Source organism: Hevea brasiliensis, unplaced genomic scaffold (genome assembly GCF_030052815.1).
Source record: "Hevea brasiliensis isolate MT/VB/25A 57/8 unplaced genomic scaffold, ASM3005281v1 Scaf2, whole genome shotgun sequence".
NCBI lineage: Eukaryota > Viridiplantae > Streptophyta > Magnoliopsida > Malpighiales > Euphorbiaceae > Hevea > Hevea brasiliensis.
In genome coordinates this window covers 4,421,722-4,439,595 of record NW_026614695.1, presented here as the reverse complement: position 1 = coordinate 4,439,595, position 17,874 = coordinate 4,421,722, and the positions used below count along the sequence as shown (strand labels likewise).

At 31.5% G+C, this 17,874-nt stretch overlaps 1 protein-coding gene across 1 annotated transcript; it reads right to left on the bottom strand.

Moving 5' to 3' along the window:
• Positions 1-8,599: 8,599 nt before the first annotated feature.
• LOC110642639 (anthocyanidin 3-O-glucosyltransferase 6) lies at positions 8,600-10,282 on the bottom strand. The gene has a single exon (XM_021794749.2). The coding sequence runs from the start codon at positions 10,095-10,097 to the stop codon at positions 8,694-8,696; it is 1,404 nt and encodes a 467-aa protein (XP_021650441.1). The 5' UTR covers positions 10,098-10,282; the 3' UTR covers positions 8,600-8,693.
• Between the last annotated feature and the right edge of the window lie 7,592 nt (positions 10,283-17,874).

The window sequence follows — 17,874 nt, the reverse complement described above, 5'->3', positions numbered from 1 at the left end:
GTAGGGTCGTGTAACTTGTTAGAGGAGAATTGTGAAATCTTGTTCTGGCACAGAAAGTTATACGGGTCTGCACATATTACACGGGCCTAGTTATACGAGCCGTGTACTGTTGTTCCCATAAGGTTCTTCAAGCTTGCGCCCGGCAGAGACTTACATGGGTCCTTGCAGATTACACGGGCCTACTTATATGACTCGTGTACTTGTGTTTCTCATCGATTCTCTTAGCTTTCTTCTGGCAGAGAGTTACACGGGTCTTAGGCTTGGTTTACACGACCTGTGTACTTTGTATCAGCAGCAATTCTCTGTCTCTTGACTCCTCAAAGCTTTCCTTTGTACTTTTATACTTCTGGGGCTTCACCCAAACACCTGAAATGATGCAGAAAACATGGAATTAAGGGCTTTACAATAGAAATTACAAAAACTAATGAAATCAACTATTATGGAATGCAAATGTGCTTAAAAAATATCTATAAAATTGCATAAAAATACTTGCCTAAATGCTATAAAATGGAATGCAAATGTGCTTAAAAAATATCTATACAATTCAAGTGTATCACCTACACGTTGCAAAAGCGACGCGCTAAGCATAAAGCTTAGTGGTGCCAATAATACAAGAAAATATAATATGCAAATAAAAATAAAAATTTCCAAGTTATTGTGCTTATAAGAAATAAATAATTACTAACTTATTGTTTAGTCGAAGGCTAATTATATCTTATGATATTAACTCTTTCTAGCATTTTCTTAATCGTTTTCTTGATGATTTTGAGCTTCTTTTTATTGTAATTATTCTTGTTCTTTATCTTGATATTTAATTTCCTTCCTTTCTTTAATAATCAATTCAATTACATTTATACTTTCTATGCCCAAGTAACCTACACAAATTGACCGGACTGGATAAATGGGTAAACTAGCTTTGGGTACCAGGTACCTCAGGCCATCACACCATTGGTCATAATGTGTCTCCCGGTGTGCAGACAGAATGGCTAATAAGCCATAAAAGCAATAAGACATAAAGCCAAGTATAACATCATAATCAGTATAGCCATAGGCTATCATATCACAGAATGGCATGAAGTCATACACAGTACTACTATCAGAATCCTATTGGCATGCCAACCTATCCAAACCAATCACATTAGGCCTACTAGGGCATATTACAAAGTTATTTCTTGAATATTTATACTTAACATGTAAGGTTACTATTCATTTAGTCATTTGAGTCAAAATATTGACTTTCTCATAAATAATAGTTACATGAGTTTTAATCACATAGATTTACCACATTTTGGTTTTCAAAAGTGTTGGCATTAGTTGCCAATCATTGCTTCTAATCAATGGAGAATAAATCAAAATTTCAGTTTTGGGGTGCTAGAGTTCACTATTCCATTAGGCCATTCTGCAGTAAGAATTTGGCCAAGTGTTCTTAATCAAAGTTGTTCTTTATTGTGTCTAGTTATATTTCACTTTTTGAATCACCCCATTTGGAGTTTTCTAGCTCAAGTTATGGCTATTGCACCATAACTGGTCGGATTGCCTTTACCCAGAATTTCTGGGCAATTGTTGGATATTGGTAGTTTTTGTACACTGATTACAGGTGAGTTTTTAGACAACTTATGGTCAAAATTTGGGTTTGTTTTCTTCATGAAAGTTGTAGGGCTATGTCTCAGCTTTCTTTCGGTATAAAATTCAGGTCAATTGGACCTTTTTAAAATGAGTTATGACCAAATGAATGAATACTATTCATTTAGTCATTTTCCAGGGACAGCATATTAGTCACCTGGATTAGGTTAATTTTCAGGGCCACATAGTTTGGTTTTCTGGGACAGGCTCCTTCATCAAAGTTGTTACATTTTGTGTCTAGTTTAACCTCCAATTGGCCTTGCACCAATTGGAGTTACCTAGCTTGAGTTATAACCCCAAGAGCACACTAGACTCAAAGGGTCCAGAATGCACACTTAAGGCAGTCTAATTCTTTACATTAGTTAATGTCACCAATCACTCCATTTTCAATTCAAACTACACCAAATGGTCACTAAATGACCATTACAACATCATTTTGTGTTTAGTTGCATCTACCCTCATATTTGAGTTTCAAACCCTAGCCCTAAAATTCCAAAGTTTCAAATTCTTGCACTAAACTCATAAATTAATGTTTTAAGTGATACAATCATATCAAGGGCAGCCTATTCACTCATTTAATCCAAAGAAATCATCAAAATCATAACAAGTCCATGGCTGCCAGAAATAATAAAAATTCATCATGCAAATTTTATTTAATTCCACTTAATTTTCTCATTCAGTTCCTACTCCATATAAGGTATACATAAAATTTCTAGAAAGAATTGGCACTAACCTCAATTGATTACTCTTCCAAGTTTTCAAATCTTCCTTTTCTTCTCTTATTTTTGCTGCCTAGAGGTGTTCTAAGGTGTGAGGATCAAATTTAATGAAGTCAAGTTAGGGATTTATGGTGATTTTTCAAGCAATTTTCTAGTGAGAAGATTGAAACAACAATGGAAGTTGGTAGAGAAATGGGTCTCGGCCGGAGAAGAAGAAGAAACTAGAATTTGTTTTTCATTTTAACTCATTTATCTTCTTTTAATTGAGTTTTAAAGTATGTGTTGCAAGGTGATTGGGTGGGAGTGCTTTAGTGACAAAAGCATGAGGTCAAAATTACAATTTTAATTTATTTTCTTTTCTTTTTTTTTCTACTCAATTTCAATTTAATTTGTAGCAATATTTATTCATATTTTATGTCATAATAATTATTTACTTAACTGGACAAGTCGGTCAAAAATCATCTCTAAAGATGAAATGACCAAAATGCCCTTCGTTTGGCTTATTGAGCCAAAATCGTCTATAGTGATCGAAAAATTTTTCTAAGTCTTTTCTTGGCATTCTAATGCCATAGAAACCTCAATGACTCTTCTTTGGAGTCCTAAAAATTATTTTATGAATTTTCTCCTGGGTTTAGGGCTCCTAGCTGTGAAGACTGCAACTTCTCACTAGGTTACCCATCGTTAGGGCACCGACTCATTTAACTTGGTTGTATTTTATTTCTAAAATTTTTCCTAAATTTTTATTATTATTATTTGAGTTATTTATGACTCCTCACTATAGTCTAAATATTTTTTCAGATATTCTAGCTGTCCGGACCGACATCAGTCACCAGAACAGTAGAATGTACAGAATGGCTACTGTGAGGGTGTTACAGCACTAACCTTTTTGAGCCGAATTTTTCAAAGCTTACACTTCACTTTCTTTCTTTTTCTAGGCTGCCAAACACTTTTCCAAGAGGTATAGACAAGTTTTAATGAAAGATGTCTAGGGTTTAGTAGTGAGAATTTATGGAAAATGGAAGAGATAAAAGAAAATTTTTATGGAGGGAGAGAGAAGAGAGGGTCACGGCTGGATGAAGAAGAAGAAACCAAAAATTGGTTTCTTAATTTGACTCATTTTTCCCTTTTTAAAGAATTTTAATTGTGTTGTTGTAGGGTGATTGGTGAAGGGCATTTAAATGACATCATAGTGATGTCATAATTAGGGATTTAAGTCATTTTCTTTTTCTTTCTTTTCTATTCATTTTTAATTAAACTTTTTAGCAATATTTATTCATATTTTATGTCATATAATTTATTTACTTAATTGGATAAGTTGGTCAAAAATCATCTCTGAAGACAAAATGATCAAAATGGCCCCCGTTGGCTTAAGGAGCCAAAACTGTCTGTACCGATCTTAAAAATTCTCCTAACCTTTTCTTGAAATTCTAATGCTACCTAGGGAACCGTAACTCTTCTCTGGTATCTCAGAAATTATTTCACAGGATTCCCCTCGAGTTTAGGGCTACTAGCTGTCTTCACCGCTACTTCCCGTTAGGTCACCCATTGGTAGGGCACCAGCTCATTTAACTTCATTATATTTCATTTCTTTTACTTTTTCTTAATTTTTCTTAGTCTTTATTCAGTCAATTTATGGCTCCTCACTCTAGTTTGAGTGTAGTTCCAAACATTCTGACTGTCCGAACAGACGTTAGTCATTGGAACAGTAAACTATACGAACTACCTAAAGTGAGGGTGTTACATTTATAGTTTATCATAACTATAATATTTAATGATGTATATAATTCATCATCATTTATTTTTAGTAAAAGAATATTAGATTGTCATGATAAATTTTATTTACCACGGATATTTTTAACATATTACTTTTTTATAACACTTCCATTAGAAAATATTTAGTAATGACTCATCAAATATAAAGTTTTAGTAATATTATTTTTCATGGTAAGTTATTATTTAACAATGATTGCCTTTGTCACAAACAAGTGAAAATTTTTTTTCTCATAAAATTCCATAAAAAATTTTAATATTTTTCGTCAAATTGGTCTTTATAATAACGACATACGAATTCGTCACCAAAAAATTCATTTTATTACGAATTATTTCATTGATAAAATCTTTCATTTTAAATATATTGTGACAATTTATAAATCGTCATAAAAATTAATATGTAATGACGTATATAATTTGTCATTATTTATTTTTACTAACACAATCTTACATTATCATGAAAAAATTTATTTTGTCACGATTACTCTTGTCATATAAACTTTTGATCATTAGAAAATATTTAGTGACAATTATTATAATTCTCACCAAATGTAATGTTTCAGTGACATAAAAGTGTTGTTCATGATAAGGTATTAATTCATGACTATTCCTTTTATCCTAAAAAATTAAAAGATTTTTCTCATAGAATTATATGATGAATTTTTTATGTTTGTCATTCAATCAATTTGTAATGATCAAACACGGATTCATCACACAAAAAAAAAATCTGCTTTATTATGATTAATTTAATAACAAAATGATAAAACTCTTTTATCCAAAATACATTGTGATGTGTGTAATTCATCATAAAAGATAATATTTAATGACGAAATTCAGATTTTGTCACGAATAGTTTTAATTTAACTACAATAAGTATTGTCACAAAATAAACATATTTTGTCATTGAAAAAAAAATCTACACATGAAAATTGGAGGAAAATTTTGCCCCCATAAGATTTCATGGCGATTATTATAACTCATTATAAAAAAATATATCGGCGACAATATGACATTTTTCATAATAAGCTTTTATTTTATTACAATTTATTTCACAATAAAATAAATTATTTTATCATAAAAAAATTTGGTGTCAAAATTTTAGTGGGAAATCTAATTTTAAATTTGTTTCATGACGAAATTTGTAAAATGTCATTAAATATACATAATGGTAACGAACTAACTACATTATGATGACACAATTACATGTTGTCATTAAATTTTTTTTTATCATGATAATTTAACATTTTCGTTGTAATATTTAACTTTTCAATGAAGAAATTTAGATCATCATAAGGCAATTCATCACAAAATATCTAATTTCTTGTAGTGAAGATTTTAAATATTTTATTTTAAAAAATCAAGTTGTCTCAAATTTACATTGATTGAACAATACAATGTTTTTAGGTCAAACATTGTATAGCAACTATTTTTTAAATGTTATATATGAAAATAGTTTTATTATGTTCAATAATTTCTTGTTTATCCTTTACATTATATGCAACAATAAAATATAAAAATAATGTGTGAAATATTTTGAATTCTATAAATAATTAGGTTCAAGCAAATTTAATATTGAACATGTTTTTCATAAAAAAAAAATGACTGCAAAAGTGTGGGATAATAGCTTATGGTGACCATATTTTTTGGTCGTAATTGCATAGGAATATAAAGTTGTGATTTCCAATTGCGAAGGTAATACTGTTACAATTACCTTAAAGAAACCGTCATAATTTCACAAGAATATAAATTTATGATTTTCAATTGCAAAGGTATTACGATCACAATTACCTTTAAGATATCGCCACAATTTAAGTTTTAGTGGCTAACATTACATACTTTTCCTAAAACTCAATTGCGACCGGTTATTGTTTCCTGTCCCGTAAATTTGTTAGTGGCGAAGCTTGTTGCAATAGTATGCAATGGGATATATTTGGTTGTAATTTTGTTTTTGTGATGAGAAGTTATCTTTTAGTTATGAGATTTCCCTTAAAGCCTTGTTCCTGTAGTGTTCAATTAATATATAATCAGGTTTGTAATCAGTTTAAGTTTGGAAAATAATACCTAAGTCGAGTTCAAATTTTATATATTGAGTACTTGTTACCTACACCCGTTAATATAAATAATTAATTATAAATATATAGTTTTAATGATATTTATAAATTTGTATATATTATATTTTAAATAAATATAATTTGAACATTTTATAAAATTATTATGTAACTACCCAATTTCCGAGCGTTACCAGCATTAGGATTCAGTTTAGCATAAAGCCTCTATGTCCATAAAAGCCTAACTTGCATTAAAATCTCATTTAAAAGCTCATATTATTTATATAAATATTTTATTAAACACAAATTTGTAGTTATAATTCTTTTATATCACAAAATATTAGTGTCAAAGTATAATGGCAAAATAGCAAAATTTACATGTCATTACAAAAGGAGCTCCAACAAATTGTACATATACCTATAAGCAAAAATATGACAATGACTTATCTTGTATGAATATAAAGATAAAGTAAGAGTAAAGGGAAAAGGCAAAGGTTTAGGCTTGTTATAGGTCCTAGTGACCTTATGTCTCTTAGTGTTCTAGCGTCGATAACAGTCCCGAATTTGGGTTGTTACAGCTATGATATCAACTTTGTAACGACTCAAATCAGAAATTGTTATCGACACTATGAAACGAGCAAGTATAAGGCTATTGAGACCCTAACAAGCCTAAACACACTTTCTTAAACTTTCACAAGTCCCATGCAAGTTATAAAACATCATAAATACTATAAATCATGAAAATACTTTATTTAATATCTCAAAATCTGTAACAGCAAGTGCAACGAATCATTAACAAATTTTACATGCCACCAAAAAGAGTTCCACAAAATTTACATATACCTTATAAGTAAAATTGAGGCAATAAACTTTGTAGTTAATGATAGCTAGAAATCTGTATTTATATTCCTTAATCCTCACAGAGAGGAAAATCTGTAAATATACTTTTGGATGTTCTTTGTTGTCTTTGTGCCACTTTCACTTGATTTTGAAATGAATGTCAAATAGATAGATGCCTATATTCTTGTTTCATTTTTTCAGTAAGTCTTTATTTTATTAGTAATAACATAAGAGAAACTTTATCAGTTTTTCAAGTCACATCTGTCTCTATAAATTAGGGACGAATATGGCAATTGTTAAGTTGTCCTGTTATTGAGATAATAAAACTTCCACATCATCCTTTCTTAACTGCCATACAAGGCATTAGCCTGGAATCTAATTGGCAATTTTTTTTAGTTTAGGATGAAATTGCAAATATTTTGAAAGTTTAAGTTTTCTTTCATTTTGGCATTTCCCCCAGAATTTATGAGATTTTTTAATTCACAAAATATATTTTCATTCTATTCTTGAATTAGTCAACTTAAAAATAAAAAAGTATATAATATTGACATATAATTAAATTTTTAATATTATAAATAATGGAATTTTAACTGAGTCTCGACGTTGTATAACTATTTTCATCATTTTTTTAATATATATATATATATATATATATATATATATATATATATATATATATATATATATATATTCTCTTATGAATACAAAGATCTCATAATTTTTAGGGGAAATGAAAAAAAAAAGCTTGAATTTCAAATACAAAAAAAAAAAGCAATTCCTCCGTGAACTAAAAAAAAAAAAATTGTCAATTAAACTCTAGAATAACGGCTGACATGGCGATTCTGTTATATGAAATAAGGCAACCTAATTATAAGGTATAAATATGCAATCCTCAATGGTGCATAGCCTAATTGGCAATTTTTTTAGTTCGCAGTGAAATTAAAATTTTTTTAAAATTTTAGATTTTTTTGTAATTCCCCATTATAAATTAATTAAATTTTAATTATGAATTAACTTGGAAAATTCCTTATTATACATTTTAATTGATTTTTAAGTACTTCGTGGTAATACAAATTAAAATAAAATTACTCAGGATGATAATGGAATTCAAACTAACAACTATAAGGCTTCTTTTGAAAAAGTCATTTAAAAGAAAAGAAATTAAATGAATTCTAATATAATTTTTATTTCTTTTAAAATAATTTTTTTAATTAAAAAATTAAATTCTTTTAATTATTAAATTTTCAAATATGATAATTAAAATATAATTAAATTAAATTCTTATAAAAATCTAATTTGCAAACAAGCTTGAAAAGAATATTAGCAAGAGTAAAGTTCCTTCTATTAGTTATAAGTGTATTTTTCTTGTCATTGAACAAGTATTTAACAAGTACTTTTTATATTTGGATTCAATTAATTAACAACTAATTTAATCTTATAACCCATGTTTAATTTATATTATTTACAAAAAAAAAAAATACACTATCAAATAGAAACTGGAAGCATAATTTTATAATGACTCATAAGGCTATTATTGGATATTAATTTAGATTTTGTAATGATATTTTGGCTAATTTCAACATTTTTTAACTTCAGAAATTAGTATTAAAAATATTAATATTACATTTAATTTATATAATATATAATTATCACAAAATAGTTCAGATCTCAACAGCGCAAATAGGCAGGTGTTTCATGGCAAATTATCCATCACATCTTCAATCAGACGGTTTACACAAAAGTATGAAGATCCATCATCCTTCAAGGCCTTCTTACTATTTTCACTCATCTCTTTGACCCTCTTCCTTATTTCACTATCATGTTCCATCACACACCGTATTCCTCTCTCTATATCCTGCGCGCTTACTATTATTTCGCTCTCTCTCCTGTAATCCATTTTAATTTCCACACCCAATCCCAACTCAGTCACCATTAAAAAGGCATTAAATTGTTGCTCTGCATACATCGGCCACGTGGCGATTGGAACACCAAACCATATGCTTTCTAGTATAGAATTCCATCCACAATGCGAAACAAAACCTCCAATTGCTGCGTGGGCCAATATGGCTACTTGTGGAGCCCACCCGATTACCTTTCCTATCCCAGCCGTACGATCCAAGAATCCTTCTGGTAATATTTCTTGGAAATTCTGATAATCAGCTGATAATTCTATTTTACCCTTTGGTGGGGGCCGCCGTAGAGACCACAAGAATCGGTGTCCACTTTGCTCTAACGCACACGCAATTTCTTTGGCTTGATTCATTTCAAAACCTCCCATGCTTCCAAAGCAGAGAAACACTACTGATGATGGAGGTTGATCATCAAGCCACTCCATGATTTTACTCCCATCTGGCCCCACATTATGGCTATGGCTGTCACCCTCTAGACTCAATATGGGTCCCACAGGATAAATTGGAGGAATATTACTGTTAGCATCTCCAAGAGAGTTTAGTGCATAGGATTCCAGCTCCATGAATGTATTTACCATTATACCCTTAGCCTCTCTATATCGTCTAGCGTAGTGGAGGAAAAAAAAAAGCCACTCCTTTACAAGCACCACAGAAGGCAGAACTCTAGGAGGAAGTGGGTTAGCCAAACTTGGCACCGGCAACTCACCGTCAGAATCCTTGAACTGAGTAGGATCCACCTCCTGCTCATCGTGAATAAGTTGCATATAAAGCATAAAACCGAAAAAAGATGCACCTGAAGTAAAGAAAATATAAGATGGAACACCAAATTCTTTAGCCACATCCATAATCGATGTACAGAACATATCCAGTACAAATCCGGCGAGCGACAAATCAGGGCGAGCAGTGAGCTTGAAGACGGCTTCTTTGACATGGGGAATCTGTTTATCAATAAAACCGAAACCCAAGGAGCCTTCATCAACATTAGGTAGTTCGATGAACTGGATACGATCTGATTTAGCTATGGAATTAACGAAGGAGCTGACGAGAGTGTCTGAAGAACGCTTAATGATGAGGACAGTGATGGAGAGTCGATGATGACGGTCAAGGAGAAGCTTTGCTGCCTCCAACGTGGATGCAAGGTGGCCCATGCCTGGCGTCGGGACGAACACAAGCTCTGCTTTCTTCATTATTTGTAGGCTAGAAATTTTTTAGCTAATGGAACAAGTGCGTGCCATGTAATAAGTGGGGGATGTTTGGTTCGGTTTTAATAGGATTTTATCTGAAATCGATATCAAATTTTTTATCATTTAATTTTTAAGAATCAAATTTGAAAACAAACTTCAGTTTTGTACGTATTGTGTGGCTAGAATAATAATGGATGATATTTTTATATTTTATATAAATTATTAATTAAAATATATAAAATCATTTGAGTTTGTATTTTATTGAAGTAATAATAATTAATTTTAAATATTTTAATTGAGTTTTAAATTAATTTAAATAATAATAATAATAATAATAATTAAATTTAAAATTGAATATATTAATTTTCTGGAGCAGGTTCTCGCTCTTTTATCCTTCCCTATGTATGTGGCTTAGGACAGCGCTAACAGGTAACCATTGCTTCAGAGAAACAGTGATGGGCACTGGGCAGGGTCCCATCTGGTTTTCATATTCCATCCTGGGTCGTGGCCTAGATAAATCACGTCTTCGTTTCCTCTTTTTATCATTTTAATTTATTATTTATTACATTTTTATGGAAAATTATTATACCTTATGTAAAATATTAATGAAATCAACATTTATTTTAATTTAATTTTTTTTGTTAGGATTAGCTTGGTTTATTTTTATTCATAATTAAGGAATTGTTGGTACTTTTGGTTAATAATAATTTTAATATATAAATAATTTTAATTTACAAATTTTCAATTTTAACATATGAAAATAAAATAATATTTTAAATTTATTGTTGATTACTTCATATAATATTTTTGTTATTTTTTATGTCGATTAAATTTATTGTATCTCTCAAAAATTTTAATGAATATTTCATAATAAAAATAATTAAAAAAATATAACAACATATTAAAAATATTGATTAAAGATATGAAATAAATTAAGTTTAATTAAATCATATAATCGTTATACTTTAATTAAAATATCAAAAAAAATTTATCTCTTAATATATTAAAAAACAATATATTCAAATATTATCTTTATTCAATAATATTTTAATTTAAAAATTATATTAATAATCTGAAAAGTATAAAAACAAAAATTATATATGTTGATATAGTTTATCTCAAAATCCGATCTTAACTAGGATGGATTTACCAACTCTAAGTCTAGTCTCATTTGGATCAGTTGTAGCCACAGGCCACCTCAAGTATAGCTCAAGTCAAGTTAGAGCCATCTCCTATCTCTGCGAGATCAGGAGATCGTTTCACAACATACAGATCGGATGTTATTAAACCCATGAGACAAGAGATCTACGCTCTACAACCCACATTGTAATGACGTGTATACGACATGCCGATGAGTATGATTGAAGTAATTCTCATCGAGAATCATGTTGAACGATTCCATGGCATGCAACAAGCGAAGGGCTCAAGATTGGTTAACGGTTTCTGAGATTAGCGTTGTTTCTCTCATGTCACCATATAAATAGGCCTTCAACACCTACTCAAGTACACTTTTACACATTCTAAAAGGGACTGTTCATTACCATTTCTCTAAATTACCTTCCTTAACTTGAGTGCTAAAGTAACTGCTATTGTGTAAAATTTTGCAAGTGCGCGAATCGTTAATAAGCAATACAGTAGTGAGCAGAGTATCGTTTCCACGAGCAACTTGGTGAGTACTAAACTAAACAATAATTATAACTATCTAGACTACCAATTGTGATGATGAGAATTTAAGCTAAACTAACTAGAACCAATGAAGTAAAGGAAAGCTAAACTAACTAGAACTAATGAAGTAAAGGAAAGCTAAACAATTTAACTAAGGTAATCAATTAATGAAAACAATTTTAGAATTAAGGGGCTCACACTTTAGCCTATTACAGATCTAATCTCATTTATTCAATAAATTGAAAAGTTATTACTTTTGGAAATTAATCTTATGTTATCTTAAGTAATTTCTTAAGGTACTTAAGGTGTATCATAATTAATCTGAACATTACTTTCATGGCGATCAATCTTAATTGAAACCCTAAAACTCTTTGATTAATTATGAACTCCACATAAGATCTCAGCCTATCTCTAGGTCAAAAATCCTAAGTTAGATATATTGATTCTCTAATATTAATCTTCATCTTTCAATCGTTCAATTAATATTTAGAATCATAACTAAGTGAAGCTCTACACAAAGCATACATTAAGATTGCAAGAAATTGAATTAAAGAATAAAACTCTAAGTTTATTAAATAAAATCAATGTAAATCCATAACAGAACTAAGAATGCTACATCCCTAATTCAAGAATTAAGAAAACTACTCACTCATTGTGAGTTTAACAATCAAACTAAAAATAAAATAACTGTGACGACCCGACTCAGGAAGTGGTTCGATGAGGGCGGGGAGTAGCTTTAGAGAGTAAACTCCCGACAGGCTTCTAGGATGGCGAGGCTACCTAGGGTAGTGGAATGCGAGGCACATGAATTAAATCGAATCATACATTAAATGGGGGAAACTAATCACTAGAGGCACCTTTTGGTGGAATGGTTTGGAGAGTTGGAAGAACTCAAGGGTTAAGCATGCTCGCTTGAGAGAAATCCTAGGATAGGAGACCTCCTGGGAAGTTCTCTGTAACACCCCTTACCCGTCTATAGTGTAGTCGAGCGAGACATGTCCCACTCGGTGCCAGAGCATCTATCTTATCTTACTTTATTCTTTTAATAATTTATTTTCGTTATATTTTAATATCAATTATTTTTCTAAGGAGAACCCAGAGAAGTTTCCCCTGTTTCTATTATCATTTAGTGTATTTTACTATTCACCTATTTAAAAATCTTAACAATATTTTCCATACAATAATTCATCCATACTCATATCATCATTTCAAAAATCATTATGTAATTCAAATCCATACTCATTTGTATAAATTTATTCATGCTTATTACGTATATCAAAATTCTCAATTTCATTAGTTTACATAATTTGCAAACTAATTGTATAAATTCATAATTTACATCAGGTGCATATTACATACAATTTCCTAATTTGCATTTTATCTCATTTTCTTTTCTTTTCTTCTCTACTCATTTTTAATTATTTTCTCAACAATATTAATTCATATTTTATGTCATATAATTCACCCACTTAAATGAACAAGTCGGTCAAAAATCGTCTTTAAGGCGAAATGACCAAAATGCCATTCATTTTGCTTAACAGAGTAAAATTGTCTGTACTGATCTAAAAATTTTTCTAAGCATTTTCTTGGCATTCTAATGCCATCGAAACCTCAATGACTCTTTTCTAGAGTTTCAAAAATTATTTCATGGAATTTTCCTCCGGTTTAGGGCTACTAGCTGTTTTTAGAGCAACTTTTCATTAGGGTCACCCATCACCGGGGCCCCGGCTCATTTAACTTTATTGTATTTCATTTCTAAAATTTTTCTAAATTTTTCCTTACCATTATTTAGTCTATTGATGACTCCTCACTGTGACACCCCTTACCCGACTACAGTGTAGCCGAGCAAGTTATGCCACTCAGTGTGCCGGAGCACTCTATTTTATCTTAATTCATTTTTATCATAGTTTTGAAAATAATTTGTGAAATATAATTCATTTATTGAAATTGTAATTTATTTGAGGTTCCGAAAATTTTAAAGAAAATCCGGCAGAGTACCGGCTAAAAATGGAGAAAACCGTTCTTCGGAACCTGTGAAAAACACTTCCTATATTCTTATTCATTCATCTCAACTCCATTTATCAAAATCTCAATATTTTTCAGTTCACATTCATTTCTCAATCATTCATTTCATGTGATAATCATATATATATCATAGATAAACATTCACTTTTTCATTTACAAACACAATTCTCATTATTTACATGAGCATCAAATTACATTTCATAAGTTCATTTACACATGAGAAAATAAGATCAATTACAAAATACCAAAATGACACCTAGTGTCCTACCAATGCACTGTAGCCTGTGAGGTGACACGGACACTATGCACTGCGGGATGGACTTACCCAACTGTGGTCTCGGCTCTCGATCAAGATCTTGGTACCTCACGCGTTGCAAAGCGACGCGCTAAGCATAAAGCTTAGTGGTGCAAATAATAAAATAGAAAGAAATAATATGCAAATAAAAATCATAATTTCTTAGCCATTGTGTTCATAAGAATTGAATAATTACCAACTTAATATTTAGTCGAGGGCTAATTACGTTTTATGATATTAACTTCTTCATGCATTTTGTTTATTTATTTTCTTCATGATCTTGAGTTTCTTTGTATTCTATCGTAATCATTTATTATATTTAATTTTCGTATTTTCTTTAACAATCAGTTCAATTACAGTTATACTTTTCCATGCCCAAGTAACCTATACAAATTGACCGGACTGGATAAACGGGTAAACTAGCACTGGGTACCAGATACCTCGGGCCGTCACACCATCGGTCACAATGTGTCTCCCGGTGTGCAAACAGAATGGCTAATAAGCCATATAAGCAATAAGGCATAAAGCCAAGTAAAACATCATAATCAGTATAGCCATAGGCTATCACATCACAAAATGGCAATGAAGCCATACATCATACGCGCAGCATCGCTATCGTAACCCTATTGGCATGCCAACCTATCCAAACTAATCACATTAGGCCTACTAGGGCATTTGATACTTTTGAATTCTTCAATTTTTGAATTTCAAGTTTTTATGTCACTATTCACTTCAATAGTCAACAAAAAGTTGACTTTTGCATAGATCATAGGTGCATTGGTTTTAACACTCCCAATGTACCACATTTTGCGTTTAAAACTTGTTGGTTTTGGTCACTTTCTCAAAGCTTAGGTCATTTTGGCAAAATTGCCAATTTTCGGTTTTGGTGCTCCGAAGTTGCACTGTTCTATCGGTCGATCTACTGTTGGAATTTGATAAAACTTCCTTCATAGAATATGTTCCTTATTTTTTCTAGTTGAATTTCTTTTTTTGAATCACTCCATTTGGAGTTTTGTAGCTCAAGTTATGGCCAAAATAAGTTTCTTGTTCACGCAATCGCTCATGCTGCACTTTTGGGTTTTGGCAGATTTTGGTCCAACTTTGGTCAGTAATTTGACCAAGTTAAGTTCATAATTTGGTCTAACTTTCTTCATATGAAATGTTCTACTGTGCCTTAGGTTTCCATCGGTTTAAGAATCGCCTAAATCCGAGTTTTCTAGAGAGAGTTATAGCCATCCAAACATTACTGCTCAAATCAAAATCTGCAAAGTTGCAGGTTTGAACAGTGACTGTGACTGCCATTTGGGTTAGGTTCTGGTCATAATTTGGGGTAGGTTTCTTCATGAAAGTTGTTTGTCTAGGTCTTAACTTGTTGCTGTAAAAATTTCAGGTCAATTGACCATATCTACAGTGAGTTATGGCCAAATGAACAGTTACTGTTCATTTGGTCAATTCTGCAGAATCAGTTGCAGGGTGTCCGGATTGGGGCCAAGTTTTGATCCTCTTGCTTTGGTCTTTTGGGTATGGTTTCTTCAGAAAAAATGTGCCATTATAAGCCTAGTTTCATGTCCAATTGGCCAAACACAAATTGGACCAACACATCCCAAGTTATGGTAGTGCAAGTGGACTGAATTTTCAGTCCCTCTGCTGCTGTCCTAGGGCAGCCTACAACTTCACTTTACAATCCTATTTTTCAGTCCATAATATGGTCAACTTACCTAAAATGGTCACTAATTGACCATTAAAATGTGCTCTAACAATTTCATAAGCCAAATCAATTTTCACTCCCCCAAAACCCTAGCTTCACCTTATGTTTTCTACAAGATGCCTTAGTTAGCATACCAATTTATTATCCTTGTGTATATGTATCTTAAACATCATTTCTAATCCACTCTAAGTCCAACAAAACCCTCATTTCTATTCCTTCAATATGGCTGCCGAAATTCATGGCATTCATACACATGGGTTTGGTTCATTTATTCCACAATTTCTTACCTATTACACATCTCTAACATGGAATTAATGTGTTTTAAATACATATGTGCACTAACCTTGAATGGAGCCACTTCTAAGACTTCAAAACTTCACTTTCTTCCTTTCTTTTTTCTGTCCAAAGCTTGCTCTAGGTGTGAGGACCAAGTTTTATGAAGGCATATAGGGGTTTTATGGTGTAATTGGCTAGGTTTTGGAGCTTGGGTGAGTGCATCAATGGAGGGAGATGGGGAGAAGTCACGTTTTGGTGAAGAAGAAGAAGAATGGCTGCTGTAATTTTTGGTTATTTGGTCTTCATTTAGTCTCTTTATTAGTTAGTCAAATGATGGCTTAATTGTGATTGGTCATAATTTATAAATGACATCATCAAGATGTCATAAATGAGCTTTTCTTTGATTTTTCTTTTCTTTTCTTCACTACTCAATTTCAATTTAATTTCTAGTAATGTTTCTTCATATTTTATGTCATATTAATTATTTACTCAACTGGACAAGTCGGCCAAAAATCACCTTTGAAGGCGAAATGACCAAAATGCCCTCCGTTTGGCTTAACGGGTCAAAATTGTCTGTACCGATTGAAAAATTTTTCTAGGTATTTTCTTGGCATTCTAATGCCATAGGAACCTCAATAACCCTTCTCTGGAGTCCCAAAAATTATTTTATAATTTTTCCCCTGGGACTAGGGCACCTCGTTGCGAGAACCGCAACTTCCCTCTGGTTACCCATCGCTTGGGCACCGGCTCATTCGACTTGGTTGTATTTTATTTCTAAAATTTTTCCTAAATTTTTCTTATTAATATTTGAGTTAATTATGGTTTTTTACCTTAGTTTAAATATTTTTCTGGTGTTCTAGCTGTCCGGACCGACACTGGTCACCGGAACAGTAGACTGTGCGGAATTGCTACAGTGAGGGTGTTACACTCACTCTGGTCTAAATATAGTTCCAGTCATTCTAATTGTTCGGATAGACATTAATCACCGGAACAGTCAAATGCATGGACTAGCTAAAGTGAGAGTGTTATAATTCTTCCCATCTAAAAAAAATTTCGTCCTCGAAATTTACCTGGTGTAAATAGTCGAGGAGCTGTTACCTCCTTATTTCTTCACCTTACTAGAGAAAACAGATCGGCATTAGTGTCACCTCGACTCATATGAATGCAATGCATGTTATGCACACAATCATATTCTATCTATCGATGCCTAAGAACGCCTAAACCGTGCTCTGATACCAATAAATGTAACACTCCTTACCCATCTACAGTGTAACCGAGTAAGACATGTCACACTTAGTGCCGGAGCACCCTATCTTATCTTACTTTATTCTTTTAATAATTTGTTCTCATTATATTTTAATATCAATTATTTTTCTAAGGAGAACCCAGCAGAGTTTCCCCTGTTTCTATTACTATTTGGCGTATTTTACTATTCACCTGTTTAAAAATCTCAATAATATTTTCCATACAATAATTCATCCATACTCATATCATTATTTCAAAAATCATTATGTAATTCAAATCCATACTCATTTGTACTAATCCATTCATGCTTATTACATATATCAAAATTCTCAATTTCATTAATTTACATAATTTGTAAACTAACTGCATAAATTCATAATTTACATCAGGTGCATATTACATACAATTTTCTAATTTTCATTACAACATAGTAAATAATTATAATGCACAAATTACATAATATGACTTATGTGAGCCCTATCTACATGCATTGCTGAGAAGGTGACAACCTTGAATACTTCAGACACTTCCGCAGATCTGGACTCCAAAAATCCCAGTCAATTGCC